General features: G+C 36.4%; 1 protein-coding gene across 2 annotated transcripts in view; it reads left to right on the top strand.

Annotated features, from left to right (window-relative positions):
- The window catches only part of ldlrad4b (low density lipoprotein receptor class A domain containing 4b), a 53572-nt gene that overhangs the window by 2501 nt on the left and 34863 nt on the right, over nucleotides 1-16208 (top strand). Inside the window, exons 1-2 of one of the 2 annotated variants that reach the window (XM_042741188.1) lie at nucleotides 11374-11673; nucleotides 13161-13684. In XM_042741188.1, the coding sequence (XP_042597122.1) occupies nucleotides 13645-13684 (40 nt within the window). In that variant the 5' untranslated portion in view covers nucleotides 11374-11673; nucleotides 13161-13644. Of the gene's footprint in view, nucleotides 1-11373; nucleotides 11674-13160; nucleotides 13685-16208 lie in introns of those variants that run through there. The other variant, XM_042741187.1, reaches the window with a different exon arrangement.

Here is a 16208-nt window from a genome sequence, read left to right as displayed (position 1 = left end):
TTTCTAAATTAATAAATTTTTTTAATAATTTTTTTTATTTGTTTCACTATTAAGTAGTTGATCAATATAAAAAAATCTTTTTTTTTTTACTACTACATTACATTTATTATCATTTGGCAAGGATTTCTATTAGGGATGCACAGTGTATCCGTATCATGTTGGACAAAATTATTACATATGTTTATATTTATTTGTATTAGGATATATAATCATGCATTCTCATTTTCCCCATTTTTATGTTTAAATACCTTTATTGTCATCTTTGTTTAAATTAATCTTAATTATTTTAAAAATAATTCTAAATACTTTTTTAATGTAATAACACTTAAATCTTTAGTAAAAGTTTTTCAAAATAATTACTTTTTTCATACTTTAAAATGTTGTAACTTGAATTTGTAATGTTTTATTTTTAAATTATTTTGACAAAAATAGTAGCAAATATTAATAACAAATGAAAATTATTTTCAACTTTGTAGTATTTACCAGTAACTGTAATATTTATTTTGTTGCATAGTGGTTTGAGAATATTGTAGTGTTAAATCACAGTAAATCGAGCACTATTCTGTTGAGTGAGTGATTTGAGGCTGAGAGCTGGGACAGCAGCCCACTCCAGACCGGAACACTCACTGCTTGTGGGAAGAAAGCTTCCTGTCTCACTGAGAGCCGTCTGTCTGACGCGGAGTCATCGTACGCCAAGTTTCCTGTCTTGCTGCGAACCACATCATCTGGCCTCTGGCACTGAAACGTCAGGTGGCATAAGGGCTTTGGGTAGGAGCCGCACACACGCTGAACCGAGATCAGCTGTCGTTCTGCAAACCCTGCTGTCTGTCATTATCTGACACGCTGCAGAACTGGACCCAGATCAGTGTAAGAAAGGACGCCCCGGAGGATCTTAAAATTACTTGCACCCCCTCAGAACATACTTAGACTGGAGAGAAAACGACGCAGCCAAAAAGAGCAGCTCTCAGGCAGCGATCACAGCCGGACACTTATGGATCAGTCCATGGAAAAGGTCACGCCACCTATGTGTTCACTGCTTAGTCTCCGTCGTTTTGAATAAACCCTTGTTATTTTGCATAAATCAATGCAGTGCACATCTGCTTTTTATTTGCAAATACTCTGTGTTTGTCAGGCTGATGTTTCAGCACTTTTTGGGTTCAGATGGATGTTTCTTAAAGTCCTGACACTGATCCCTATGGTTACGCTCAGAACAGAGGCATATGGCAGAGATGGTCTGATAGGGTTGAGGTCCCTGGTTGGCATCCTGTGGTGGGAGACAGATGGAGGCATGCCGGGGCATGTGGGGAACTGCGGTCCTGACGGAGCAGAGATAAAGACACTAACTACCGCTCAGCTTGTGCAGTCATTGCGGAGCTAAACCTGCCTTTTAACATTATTTTTTGGACTTTTTTTGGCTTTTATCGCTGCAGGCAATCTTCGCAGTTCGCCACCTAGTGGCATTCGCAATAAACTTATTGACCATTGTGTTTATAGAGTGCTGCAGTGATGGCATATTTTTGTAGGCTAACCCGGAAGTAGTGGTGTGTGATTATGATGATTTTTGATCGTGGACGATAAAAAAAGTCTCTGATCTGCTTTTGGAGAAATATCGTAGTATCTTGTTACAGCGCACATTCTATCAGCGGCAGTTCTGCCACCGCCATATCTTTCTGTAAAGTGCGACATACATTCACATCAAAAGTTCACTCAGCGGTAGAGTTACACTCACGGGACACTGCACTTATTCAGAGTCACAAAAGCACATTATTTGCATGTGCTTTTAAAGCCTTGCTGGTTAAATTTTTTATTCGCATACTGTTCTGATGTGCGCTTTTTCTGAGCATGCATACCTGGAGCGTGCACTAAAAAAGCCTGTTAAACAGCGCCTGATTACTGGACTAAGTTATCTTTCGTGCTAATACTGTCAAAACACACAAGGTTTACATATAGACTCAGTTTGTTATGTCTAAAATGAAAGTAAACAGTTGAGAGAAAAACAGATCCATGCTTGTATATTAGATGTGTGCAGCACTTAAAGGGACAGGAGACTAAACATGCTGCAGACTAGGGCTGTCAAAATTGCTGAAAAAGTAAATTTGAATTTTGTGCTTAAATATTATCAAAATTCATATTATATTCGAATTTAAAAATCATAATTTCAGTTAGGGTAAAGAAAAGCTTTTGTCTTTTCTTCTGAGGCCACAAGAAGGCGCATCGAGCATAAGATAACATGACTATCTGTGAAAAAAAGTGCATAATGTTTAAAATAATGTTTATAAACCAATTACAATTAATTAAGTTGCTTAAACAACTATAAACAAAACAGCATCATGCATACATTCATAGTTTTAAATACAAAGGGCTGAAAGCCAATCACACAGAGTACATTTTTCATTTAAAAACACGATCTGCAGTGGGATGGGGGGGACGTTAAATGTCGAGATATGTTTTTTCAAAGTTGAATTTGCATTAATTTCACATGGCTTTCCCAAACAAGCGTTTCTCTCATGCGAGACCCGAGTTCAACAGTGATGTCCCTCTAGAAAATGCACGAAATATGCGTTCTGTGTGAACGGCTTGGTTTCAGTTTTGACGTAAACAAGATCTTCTCCGCTGACGTTCTCTTTTCCCGCAATATTTGTAATCAACAACGCAGCAGCGCCGCATCTAGTGGCTTCAACTCGATAGGCTGACAAAAACATTATAATGCAACAACACTTACATCATCACATCTCGTGTGCCATTGATAAGGCTGCCTCCTTAACTCACACCTAAAATTCGAATCCAACGTTTTTGCATTCAAATGTGGATTTTTATTTTAAATTCCACGAATATTCGAAATTAGAGAATTTTTTTTTTTAGTTTATTTTTTTTTTGACAGCCCTACTGCAGACTGTCATTAAAGGGACAATTCACCCTAAAATTACATTTCTGTTATTTACTCACATGTTGTTTCAAACCTGTATTAATTTATTTCTTGTGCTGAACACAAAAGAGGATATTTTAAAGAATGTGGGCAACCAAAAAGTAGCTGGTCCACATTGACTTTGATAGTAGGAAAAAAATCCTATGGAAGTCACTGGGGGCCAGCAACTGTTTGGTTACAAAATAACTTTTATGTTCAACAGAAGACAAAAACTTATTTAGGTTTTAAAAAACCAACAACTTAAGAGTGTGTAAATGAATTAATTTTGGGGCAAACTAACCCTTTAATGTTAATAAAACAACAAAACACAAGAACTTTAATACAGTTGCTTTAATAAGAGTCAGTGTATAATTGATGTATTTAGTAGAGGTGTGACGAGACACTTATCCACGAGACAACATGAGACTGGGTTCACGAGAATGAGACGAGACAAGATTTTTTTTACTTTTTTTTTTAAAGAAATCCTCGATGAAATATATAGGGGAAATTTGTCTTTTATTCAACTGAATTATTAAACACAAAATGCAAAAATAATGTAGGTTCATTTTGAAATCAAATTGTACTTTATGAAATTAAATATCTATTTTAATTTTATGCAGGTATAAACAACATGTAAACACTGTAAAAGGTTTTGCCACAAACTCAACTGACAGGCAAGTAATTGCACAAAATTATATAGTATACATAAAAATAAATAAACAACACAAATAATATTCCTTTAAAGTAGCAGTCAGTCAAGTTTTTTTTCCATTTAATTTTTCTCAACTCCTTTTTAATAGTATATACCTTTTCACAGCAATTTATTAAAAGTTTAACAAAAATTACATGTTAAGTGCCCTATGTAATGTTTTATTTTTTCTTACCATATTATTTATATTACCAAATTATGTGTTTTAGCATGTCTAACTATTTGAATGCATAAAACAACTTAATTTATTCATTAAATTTTTTCTTAAAGTAGCCTTATGAATTTTTTTCGCTCAGAAATTCTGTGTTGTGTATTTACATTTTTCTGGTTATCAAATGAAGGCATTAAACATTAATTTCATAATTTATCATTTCATTACCGAAAATTAAGCAAACTTTATTTTTTGGCAAACAAAGGGGATTTACTATTAAAATTAAAACATGGAAGAAATTTAGTGTGATTATTCCTTTAAAATAATGTTAGTTTCATTTTAGTAGTAGTAGGTTGTGTACATTCTATTGTCGTTATTTCAAACCGGACTTTTATTTTGACGGGTTGCCGTGAATACCTTTACAGTTCTGTGTATGTGATATGACGCTAGTTTTTTTATTCAAATCATATGGTTAAATGCTCATGAAGTGACTCTCAGAGCAGTTCTGGAGATGTTGTTCATGTGTTTACGTCCTCATTTAGTGAGACGGCAGATGCTGAAATCACCGCGAGCTTCACGTGCACTTCCGTTTGTGTGTGTGTGTAAACCGCGCGTCTGCGCTATTCCTTAAAAGAGACAGGATGAACATGCAGGATTCATATTTAAATCTACTTTTGCAGCTTTATATTTACAGATACTAGTCCATATCGTGATTTGATTTGTGTAATGACCTACTTTTGGTTAATTAATTCAACATTTTAGAAATTCCGTGAGATTCCGTGTTAAACTGTGAATTTTTTTTTTATGACTGGATAAAGACTTCACTGCATAATTTTCCCGCTTATCATGCAGCCACCTGCCTGATGTGAACATAATATCTTACCTTACATTATATACCACTGGTGAAAGGGCCAGTGTAATGCAAATATACCTGAAAGGTCTGCATGAGGATATCGTCACCTTCTGGTGACGATAGTATTTACCCCTAGTATTTAGTGTTTTATTTTTATATTTGTTAATTCAATTTCTTGAATGCTACTTCTAAATACACATACTGTACCTGAAAAATAAAGCACTGTTTGTTTTATTTGTATATTATGTGTATTAATGTAATGTGTATCTTTGTTCTTATTTTTTTTAATAACAACGATAAAATAATGACAGTTTTTATCTTCAGCCACTTTGACCTAAATATCTGCTATTGTTTTTTTTTTATATATATATTTTGTTACCTTGTAAGGCTTTGTTTATAAAGTAGGGAAATTAGTTTTGCTGTAATGCTCAGACAACTTGCGAAATAGTAAAACCAACATGACAAAGAATCGTGATAGAATCGTGATATTCCTGAAAAAAAATTGTGATATGATATTTGTGCCATATCGCCCACCACCTGGTATTTGGATTGTCGCAGAAAATAATTTCTGTGACCAACAAAAGTTTTTGTTTCTTACACATTCCATTCATCATGATAATCTTCACAAATAAACACCTTTTTTTATGAATTTTGAAGCCTAAATACAGTCACCAGAAGTAAAGGCCTTTTTCACTCTGAATAGGGGAAATTTGTCACGAATGTTAGGCGCGATGACAGTTTTGAATCAAAACAATAGATCCCTATGGAGCTGTTCATACCAGGCGCGATCATTCGTTAGCGTGAAAAAGTGAGGAGTTTTTGTTCGTCCGGTGTGTCAATCCACTTTAGATCTCTGTTGGAAGTTATTACATGGTTTAAACTGGGTTTTAAGCAAAAAACATTTATAATCGCATAAATCTTTTGTGTTTCTGGTGTAGAGCCATACTTTATTTATCTTAATTTAATGCTGTATATTGTGCAGCGAATGATGTTAAAACCAAATACGAGATGCATATCTCAGGAAATATGCATTGTTGCTCAGCGCCACCTAGCATGCAGGCATGAATTAGCAGAAAGTGATCAATCATTTTGCTCTTCGTCAGCGATTCGCCTCACTTTTTCGCATCATAGCCAGTGTGAAACAGCCTTAAAAAGCTAAATGTAGGCTATAAATTAACTACATTAGCTGACTTTAATGCTTCCAACAGCTGTTTCAGTCATTCAGTAAAAAACATTTTCCATTAAAATTTGAGTTCAAGTAGTTTGCAAGAGCAAGATTTAAACACACAAAAGTGGACTAGTTAGTAGATGAGTATACAGGTTCAGTGTGATGACGTTTAAAGTCTCCCACAACCTCTGTAGTCCTGTTTAGCCGTTTGTTAGCAACTGCCTTTTCCAGGCAAGTAAAAGCTTATAAAAATTCTTCTGCCAATACTTTAGAAAGAACATATTATGGCTTGCCCCAGGCTACAGTGTTGAATAATGTAAAGAATTATTTCTGACTTATTCATTATCATCAATTCTACAGAAATGGGGATGAACTAAAAAATTATTGGTAATTTTCACACAATTTTACTAAATTAATGCCTATGAAGTTCAAATCTGATCCCTTCAGTACTTTTCTGTGAGTTTCCATTGGAAATAAGGGACTTCGGGTCTGTTGTGTTACAAATGCCCATCTGTCAGTAATGAAGTTTCCAAAAGTACAATGTACTGTATAATTTCAGGAAAATGAGGTCCTGTTTGGCACATTTTCTCATAGTTGTCACTGTATTTTCATTAGCTTGAAATTTTGGGGAAAAAACCAATTCAATCTGCTGTTTTTGTAATGATTAATCATTATCACTATCATTCCAAGTATATTTATATTTAATATTTAATGGAGATTGAGATGTGCATTAGAAAGCCATTAATGCTGTAGCGGGGGTTAGAGTCTTGTAATGTCTCTGTCTCTGTCTCTCTCTAATGCTTCAAAACTGATCTCTGTTCTGATACAGGACACTGCAGCACTCTGCACCAAGCTCTCTATTTCTCTCACTCTCTCTTTCTCTCTCTCTCTCTCTCGCTCTCTCTCTCTCTCTTGCACATTCATTTTTGCTCTCTCTCTCTCCCTACCTCATGCTGCAGCTTGACTTTGACATCAGCTCTTCTAAAGGACATGGTAAACACAAACTTTTAGGACTGTAATTATTTACAGCATCTCTAGTTGGATAAATCACCCTTCACAGGTCTGAAAGAAGGTCACACGTCATTCCAACCAAGCAAAGTCAGACAGAGCTGTTTTCAGTGTCAGTTTGAGGAAATGACTAGATAAACCTTGGTGTTAATTAGTTAATCAATGCAGCTATTATACACAACCATTCAAAAAATGCAGTAATATTTTAATTTTAACATTTTGAAATGTAATTAATTTGTGCATTTATTTGGAATAGAAAATCTAAACAATGTAAATGACTTTACTCTCATGTTTTATTTATGCAATTTAATGCATCTTTGCTAAATAAATGTATTAATTTCTATAAAAAAATTGTACTGACACCTCACCCCCCCCCCCAAAAAAAAAAAAAAAAAACTAAAATCTTCTATACTTTTGTTTCTACATGTACAAACATTTTACAAATCAGTGGCATCAAAAAGTAAAAGTAGTGATGTTGCATAAATCACACTTAAGAAACATATCAACAGATTTACTCAATGTTGGAATGGATGCTATGTTGAACCCCTTGAGAACAAGTGTCTGGTTTGAGCTTATGCTAGACTTGACCTCCATGACCTCTGCGGTGTGCACCGCTGCAGAATGCAGTAGAGCAGCAAAGGTCTAGCTGTCTAGACGCTGTGGGCGGAGTCCCAGAGGGCTGTCGATTGATTGGCTGAGAGGAGAGATCCTGAAACTGATTAGACGTTCTTCAAAGGCTCGTGTTTGTTTGCGTCTGTGTTTCGGTTTTGCTTGTGTGTGTGTGTGTGTGTTCCTGTGCTGTCTGAACAATACAGTTTTTTGGAGGACGGATTGATTTTATCTTTTCCACCCACACGGCTCCAAATTTGATTGATTTTTTTTTTGCCTTATCTTCATGTAGCGTCTCATCTCCGTGCTCTAAATAACATATTATGCAGTTAGTTATCAATGTAAGACTTAGTCTGATCAATAAAACCATTAATTTTTTTCAGATCACTTTAGTGTGTTATATTAAAGGGTAATCCCTTTTCTTTTTGGGTTCAGAAAAGAAGTCATCTCATTTGCTGTTGTTAAGGCAACCAAAATCTCCAGCATATTGCATAAAACAGACTTTAATACATCCCACATTTTGCCTTGTTGGCAGTGCATGATTGTTAAGCTAAAAAAACTGTTCACTTAAGAGAGGTGGGCCGAAATACATAAGAGGTGGGATTAAGTGCAGTCACTCAAATTACTGCTAAGGGCAAAGAAGACCAAAAAACATAGAGATCACAATGGAGTAAAGGAGAAAGAGGAATGCAGGTACTGCTGTATTGAAAATGATAGGCTGTCAAAACAACATCCGTCCTGACACTGTGCAGACAGGCATGTTGTCAAAAATTCATGCTGTTGTATCTATTCTAAACTAGCTAGTGTCTGTACAGAGACCAGTTTCTGCATGTGTGGTGTACAATGTGCATTTCTTCCTTTTATTTAAGTTCTTTTCATCTGTCTGTGTATATCTAGTTCAGAGTTTCTTATTTATGTGTATATATTTTTATGCTGCATATAAAAATACTTTTTATAGCCAGACATTTTGCCTTTACATTAGTTACTTTTTTTTTTTTTTTTTTTTGGTTGTTCAAATGACAACTTGTTAAAAAGATATGCATTGTGTTTTGGCAAAAGTAAGTTAAATGTGCTTAAACAATGGTATGTTTTGTATTGTTGGAATGAATTTATGCTTCATTTAAAAAGAGTATTTGAAAGCTATTTAAACACCAGTTTTTTTTGCATCAGAAGAAAATTGTTACAATTTTTACTACAGAATCGATAATGAAATTGACTAAGTAATAAAATGATGTTAGCCTTAAGAATAGAATTACCTGTTAGATCCTTTAATTCTCTGGCAAAGGTCATTGACTTTGCACCCTAACATAGGTTTGTTGAGTTCTATCTGATGTGCTTTGTTCTGTCTCACATCAGCCATATTGAGTCTCAGTTGGGCGGCACTAAAACTTAAACATGACTGGTTCACACACACACACACACACACACACACACACACACACATATATCATCTATAAACTGACTAACCCAGACAGCTGAGTCATCATTTGTTCACCTGCAGATCCTGGTTGTCAGGTCAGCTTAGGACATGGGCAGGAAAATGGTTAATCTGTCTGATTAACCGCAAGGCATGAATGTGGTGGCCTTTCACTTTGTAAAAGTGGATTTTCTTTTTCTGCTTTCTTGGATGGACCATGAAGTTTTCTTTAGCAGAAGGTGTAAAGATAGCTAATCTACAAGTAAGAGGATAAAATATTTTATTTGGTAAAAAGCTGTGTAATGAGTGGGTTAATGTACAGTCAGCTAGTTGTCATTGGCAAGTAAACAAATTTAGGCTGATACGAAACCCCACTGTTTCATGCCTGAGTCTTAATCACCCTGTTGGGGTTTCTTTTGAGACAGACTGACAGGCAAGGTAGCAGCTATTAGTCATTTTTAGTAATGATTAATGACATGATGGGCTGTTATGATGTTTGAGTCTGGCTGGATGATTCAGTTCAGCGAATAGTTGTTCCTAAGAGCTTCATCATGATTTAACCAGGCACCAAGAGTGAGAAAGAGACAGACCCCCTGTTGAGATCACATTACACAGACAGATAGATAAGGAGAATATTTTAGCAGGCGTTTATTGCAGTCGTTTTAGTGGTTTTCAGCATGGCTGCTGTTCAGCCTATTCATCAAACACTGTGTGTATTAGGTTAGGACTGAGAGTCTCTACAGGTGGAGGGTTCTGTGTCCTAATGTGATTCTATGTCTGGTTCAGTTTATTAGTTTTTTTAGTTAGGTTATCATTTTTGTTTGTTTGGTTGGTTGTTTTTTGCACTGATATTAACGTTCTGGGCAATACCAACATTAAATTTTTCCTTTCTCTTTGGAGTGTTACAAGCTCTTGGTGTATAAAGATCTGTAAAGTTGCAAAGACTAAAGTCTCAAATCCAAAGAGAGATTCTTTATAAAAGTTAAGTCAACCACACCTACCTAAAACAGCTAATTCTAACACACCCCCACATGTCTACGTCCCGATGTGGGAAGATTTGCATAACGCCGTCCAAATGTTCACACAAAGAAAGAAGGCGTAACTTTTATTCTCTCTGTAGTATTGTTGTTGTTGCCGCGCTGCCATGTCGTATAGTCGCTGTGTGTTTCATTGTGAAGGCAAAACTACTTTGTTTGGCCTTCCAAAAGAGGACGATATCCGCTTCGTCATGCCTAGAGCTGATCCGTGCTGGTCACTGAGGAAATACATCAGCTTAGCTCTCAGCTTTCACTGTGGACGAAGCGGAGTCCAGCCTGGGGTCGTCACATGTGGTTGCCGCAAGCACCTTCGTCGAATCCACCAGTCGCGCCGTTCTCAAGCCGACCTCCGCTCACTCTATCCCGCCATGTGTGACGCTGTGTTTCGTTGTGAAAGTGAAACCATTTTGTTTGGCCTTTCAAAAGAGGACATGACTAGAAATCAGTGAAAATGAAGACACCTCACGCGCCTGGCCGTCTGTGGCTGAGAACGCGCACAAGGGGAATAGGAGGATGAGGTTAGTTGTGTTATTTCAGTTATTGCATTGATTGGAGGTAAAAAAACGATATAAATACTGTTCAGTTTCTTGCACAGGCCGATCGTTTTTGTGTCTTTACACATCAGTGTATCGTCATGAGCTGCAGCGTTTAATTTGGTCTTCTTTGTGTATGTAGTATTTTTTTTTTTTTTTTTTTTTTATGTTTTAGCCATGATTCCCATCCACTTACATTATAAGACGGCAACGATTTGAGCTAAAAATCTTGGTTTGTGTTTTACTGAAGAAACAAAGTCACCTACATCTTGGATGCCCTGGGGGTAAGCAGATAAACATCAAATTCTTATTTTTAGGTGAACTATCCCTTTAACTTTGGTCACTTTATGTCAGGATATTTGAATACAAGTTGATAATTAAAAATAATTTGATATTTGTTTTTTCATCCCTAGTCTGAACAAAGCCTTGTTTGTTCACTCTCGACTGTGAGAGGAAAACCACTTAGGAAAGGGACCCATAGAGGAGCAAAGAGATAACAATGAAGAAAAGTGTATCTAAACATCTGGCAGATGTTCATCTGTTTTATCTGTGGTGGCCATAGTAGTGTCCTGAAACGACCTCGGCTGACTGTGTGTGTGTGTCTGAGTCTTTGTTTGATTTGGACGGCGTTCTCCTGTTTCACGTGTGTGGAATATTATTTATTGTGTGCTGGATCCGTGCTCTCACTGTGTGGCTTGCGGCAGGGGTCAGACGAGGTGAGGGTTTGCCATGTTTCTAAGTAACACAGCTGATGTGTAGTCGGCAGTCTGGGCTCAGCGCGGCATCCGCTGGGATGACGGAGAGCTTTAAAGGTTGTCTGAGGACACGTACTGCCTCGTCCGTTGCTCTAGTCTTCTCCAAATGAAAATGGAGTTGTTCTTTTTTTTTTTTTTTTTTGAGACGTTAAGTCAATGATATTAAGCCACAGAAACATTAGCTGTGGCTTGTGATAACTCGGTGTCCAGTAAAGTGTTCTAGTGTGTTATGTAACAGTCATTAACGGCTGGCGCTCCTGCTGGGGATTGTAGACTCTAATGGGCATCTCTTCACAGGAACTAGATGTTTTGTTGCTGGTAAAGATCTGATGTAAGATCATAAAATGTTGATGTGTTGAACCCCTGCTGTTTCTAATTTTTGCTTAATGAAACACCCGTGTTGCGTTTTTTGTCAAGTCTGTCAGATTTTTATGTCTGTCTCAGAACTTGTCTGCCAGATCAGACAGCATCTAAGATGACTACTACTATGGTGGTATCCAGTACTTTGGAGAAAAACAATGGTTCAGGGTTAGTAGTAGAAGGTACTTTGATCTTCGTTTTGTTTTATAACATTTCGAATATTTGGGGTCAGTATGATTGCCCTTTTTTTTATTTTTTTTTTATTAAGAAATTAATATTTTTTTTTTACTTGGCAAGGATGCATTGATTTTACTATTACTATTTCCTTTTTTAGTATTTTGTTAATGCATTTGTTCTTTTGAACTTTCTATTCATCAGAAAATACTGAAAAAATGTATCACCATTTCCTTAAAAATATAAGCAGCACAAAACTAATGATAATAAGAAAATCAGCATATTGGAATGATTTCTAAAGGATCATGTGACCGAATTAATAAACAATTAAATCAAATTGTGTATCAGATGGAATTGTTCTTCATTTAAATTGAATCAAATGAATCAAATCAACCTAGTGAATTAATTAATTTGTTGTCAGTCCCTATACAAGATTCCACATACAGTGCCATTCAAAAGTTTGGGATCAGTAAGATTTTTAATGTTTTTTTTTTTTTTTAAAGAAGTTTCCTATGCTCATCAAGACTGCATTTATGTGATCAAAAATTAAACAAAAAATAATTTTGTGAAATATTGCAATTTAAAATAAAAGTTTTCTATTTAAATATTTTTTAAAATATAATTTATTTCTGTGACGCAAAGCTGAATTTTCATCAATCATTCTAATATATTAATTTATAATCAATGTTGGAAACCGTTGTGCTGCTCAATATTTTTTAGGACCTGTAATACTTTTTTCAGGATTCTTTGATAAATAAAAAGTTTAAAAGAACTGTGTTTATTCAAAATATATATATATATTTTTTTTTTTGTTACAATATACTCTACTATTCAAAAGATTGGGGTCAGTATTATTTTCTTCTTTCTTTTTTGTAAAGAAATTAATACTTTTATTCAGCAAGGAAAAATGTTAAATGGATCAAAAGTGATAGTAAAGACTTAAAGTAGAAAATATTTCTAATTTGAATAAATGCTGTTCTTTTTAACTTTATTCATCAAAGAAAAAAGTATAACAGGTTCCAAAAAATATTAAGCTCCAGCAGTTTCAACATTGATAGTAAATCAGCATATTAGAAAGTTTTTTGGAGGATCATGTGACACTGAAGATTGGAGTCATGGCTGATGAAAATTCAGCACTGCTTCAGAGAAATAAATTATATTTTAAAGTATATCAAAATAGGAAAGCATTATCAGAAACGACAACAATTTTTCACAATATTACTTGTTTATTTTTTATTTTTAATCAAATAAATACAGCCTTGATGAGCATAAAAGACTCCATTAAAAATCTTACCCAAACTCTTTGAACAGCAGTGTAGTACTAACTCCAGTAAAACGGCTGTTGAAAATCTTAGAGGAAACTACAATATTAGAGGATAAATCTTAGAGGAAACGCTTGTAAGTGAATTCTGCAAGTGAATTTTTGGTTGTATGTATTTCAGCCACACAACTAATTTTCTGTCTGTCTCTGTCTCTCTCAGTGAGCTTGCGGTCTGAAGGATGAGGTGGGGCGCATTGATTAGCATGCTGCTACGCTGAGAAGAGTTTATCCACCCAGGACGAGCGGCAGCAGCTACACGTTCCCTTCCTGAATCGGCTATCAGACACCTGCTCTTAATCAAGTACCTGTCTGGATCTTTCGCTCGCTCACTCACACTCAGCTATGGCTGGCTGGCTCTGGCTGGGAGGGTAATCGGTGCGCTGGTTGCCCTGGCAACCCCACCCTGATTCCTGCTGAATAGAGCCCTAGTCTGTCACTGAAGACTTTTTAGCCCCCCTCCACCTTTCTCCTGAGTTTATTTTGCCCTTTCGTGGAAGTAGAGGGCAGTGGGCGGAGCAGGAGCCATGGACTTATGAGGTGAGAATGGCAGCACGGCGGCTGTTTGGCCCCCAGGAGCCCTCAGGAGATCGGAGCCAATAACGTGGGTCCACACACACGCATACGGGCCGAGCGGCAGGGGCAGTATGCAGGAGGCTGACCTACCGGCCACCAATGCTTTCACAGGTGAGCGGCGGATCAGGTTATAACCTCAGTGCTGGAATTAAGCGGGATAATCGGTTGGCGTGAACGTGAGTTTAATGATTCATGCCAGCGGTGAAGATTATGTTCATGAGGAGGGTCATGTTGTGCTTTACAAACTCATGATGGTCTGGGTGTGTGTGTGTGTGGGTGTTTGTGTGTGTGTGCTGATATTCAAAGCTGCTTTCTCACTCCCCCTCCCCTTCCCAGACTCCTCTGCTCCATTTCTCCGACAGGCTGCGTTTCTCTCCCCTGCCTGGAATGGAATGCAGAGAAAGTGCGAGATGGGTGGAGGGCGGTGGAGGCTGGGCTGTGTACTAAACCACAGTTTGACAGTCTAGTACACTGCAGACAGCAGAACAGGACTGGGAAAAATATGCTACATAACTGACATTATATAATTCCTCTCCTCTCCTCTCCTCTCCTCTCCTCGTTTCGTCTCAGATCATCTCTTCTCTCCTTGTTTTGTATAATCTCTTCTTGTTTTATCTCGTCTCTTCATGTATTGAATTGTCTTCTCTTATTGTTGAGTCTCTTCTCTCCTCATCTCTACTCAAGTCTTTTTCTTATCTCCTCTGTCCTCTCTTCTCATTTCATCCGTTCTCTCGTTTTCATCTTTTTTTTTTCCATATCTTCTTTTCTTGTCTAGTCTTTTCTCATCTTTCTTGTCTCTGTTCTCCTTTTCTCATTCACCACTTCTTCTTTCTTCTCAGTCTTCTTGAATCTTTTATCTCATTTGGTCTAATCTCTCCTCATCCTGTCTCATCTACTCTCTCCTCTTTGTCTGGTGTCTTTTTTTTTTATTTTGTCTCCTCATTGCTCATCACGTCTCCTCTCACTCTTTTGATATATTCTTGTCATCTGCTTCTAATCTTATCTTCTACTCTTCGTCTTGTCTTCTCTTTTGTCCAGTATCATTTTTTTCCTCTCTTTTCATCTTGTCTGTTCCCTATGTTTCCCATTTTCTTGTCTCATCTACATCTAATTTGCTCTCTAGTTTCTTCTCATCTTGTCATCTTATGTCCTGTCTTTCCTATTCTATCTTGATTATGTGCTGTTTTGTGCTGTTCAGTTTGTGCAGGTGAATGTTGGGATTGTCTCATTATGTCTCATGCTATATTAAGGTGCAAGTAGGGCAAAGAACTGCTTATTTGTTTGCCTAACATTTTTAAAACCTCATTGGGCTGCACCACACCTTCTGAGAGATTGCATGGGTGTGCTTTGGTATAGTCTAGCACCTCCATCTCACACAGATATGTTGTTTTTAGTGCTGGTGTCGTCACTGTCTGGTTTGCATTACAGTACATTCTGGTCATCTGTTAATGCTGTATAGTGAAGAGTCTTCCATACAGCTGAATATCCACCGTTATCAGGTCAATGTTGAGTTTGTCTAAAAGCATGCTTGCAGGAACACTTATTTTAAGATCATTTATAAAAGCCAGTGACCTACATATAGAGGATCATCGCCGCCTGAGATCCACAAATCACTGGAAAGTTTTTGGCCCAGTGAAACTATCCCACAAACTCCTGCAGCTGAGCATTTTCAGATCCTCACAGGACATCCTAGTGTTTTAGTTGTTGAGATGTTGTGAAGTTCTTCCAAATGTTAACATTTATGCAACAATATCCAGCAGAAGAATCACCAGTTTGATAGTTTTGCGTCTGGGAATTGCAGCTAAACTTGATAACTAGCTATCGTTTATCTTGCATTTAAAAAAAATAAAAAAAATTGTTGTTTAAAAAAGCAGCTTTTACATTTAGTTTATAGAGTTTTAAGGAGCTATTCTATAGTGATGACAAAAAAAAATGTTATGGGGTTTTTTTTTATGGGACATTCCATATTATTCCGTGTGGGTAATGTTTTTTTATGCTGTACAAATTGTATTTTCTATCCTCTTTCCCTAGCTCTACCTCTAAACCTACCTCTCATACAAAACTGTCTGAATTTTAAGATTTAAAAAAAATTATTTGTAAGCTTGTTTTCTTGTGGTGACCAAAATATTCACCCTTGTGACCCCACAAGGTCAAAAATGTACTGGTAGTATTATACGTCTGGAGACATTTGGTCCCCATAACATAGTAAACACCCCCGTAAGAACACGCAGCGGGGTCAGTGCAGTTTTGTATGTTTTTGAAAGTCCATTGTGCAAAATAGTAATTTTTATATAACTGTAAACTGTTATATTCAGTATTACTGCTAATATAACTGTTAAATAAATGTTTTCTATTTTAATATATTTTAACATTTATTCCTGTGATTAGCAGCCATTACTTCAGTTTTCAGTGTCACATAATCTTTCAGAAATCATTCTAAAATGCTGATTTGGTGCTGGAAAAATATTATCAGTGTTAAAACAGTTGTGTTGCTTATTATTTTTGTGTAAACTGAGGTGCATTATTTTTTCATGATTCTTTTTTATGAATGTTCAAAAGAACAGTATTTACATAAAATTATGCTGAACTCAAACTTTTGAAAAGTAGTGCAATCCACTTAGTTCAAACATTTCTT

This window comes from Cyprinus carpio, chromosome B16 (genome assembly GCF_018340385.1).
Source record: "Cyprinus carpio isolate SPL01 chromosome B16, ASM1834038v1, whole genome shotgun sequence".
Taxonomy (NCBI): Eukaryota; Metazoa; Chordata; class Actinopteri; order Cypriniformes; family Cyprinidae; genus Cyprinus; species Cyprinus carpio.
This window is presented reverse-complemented; position numbering and strand designations above follow the sequence as displayed.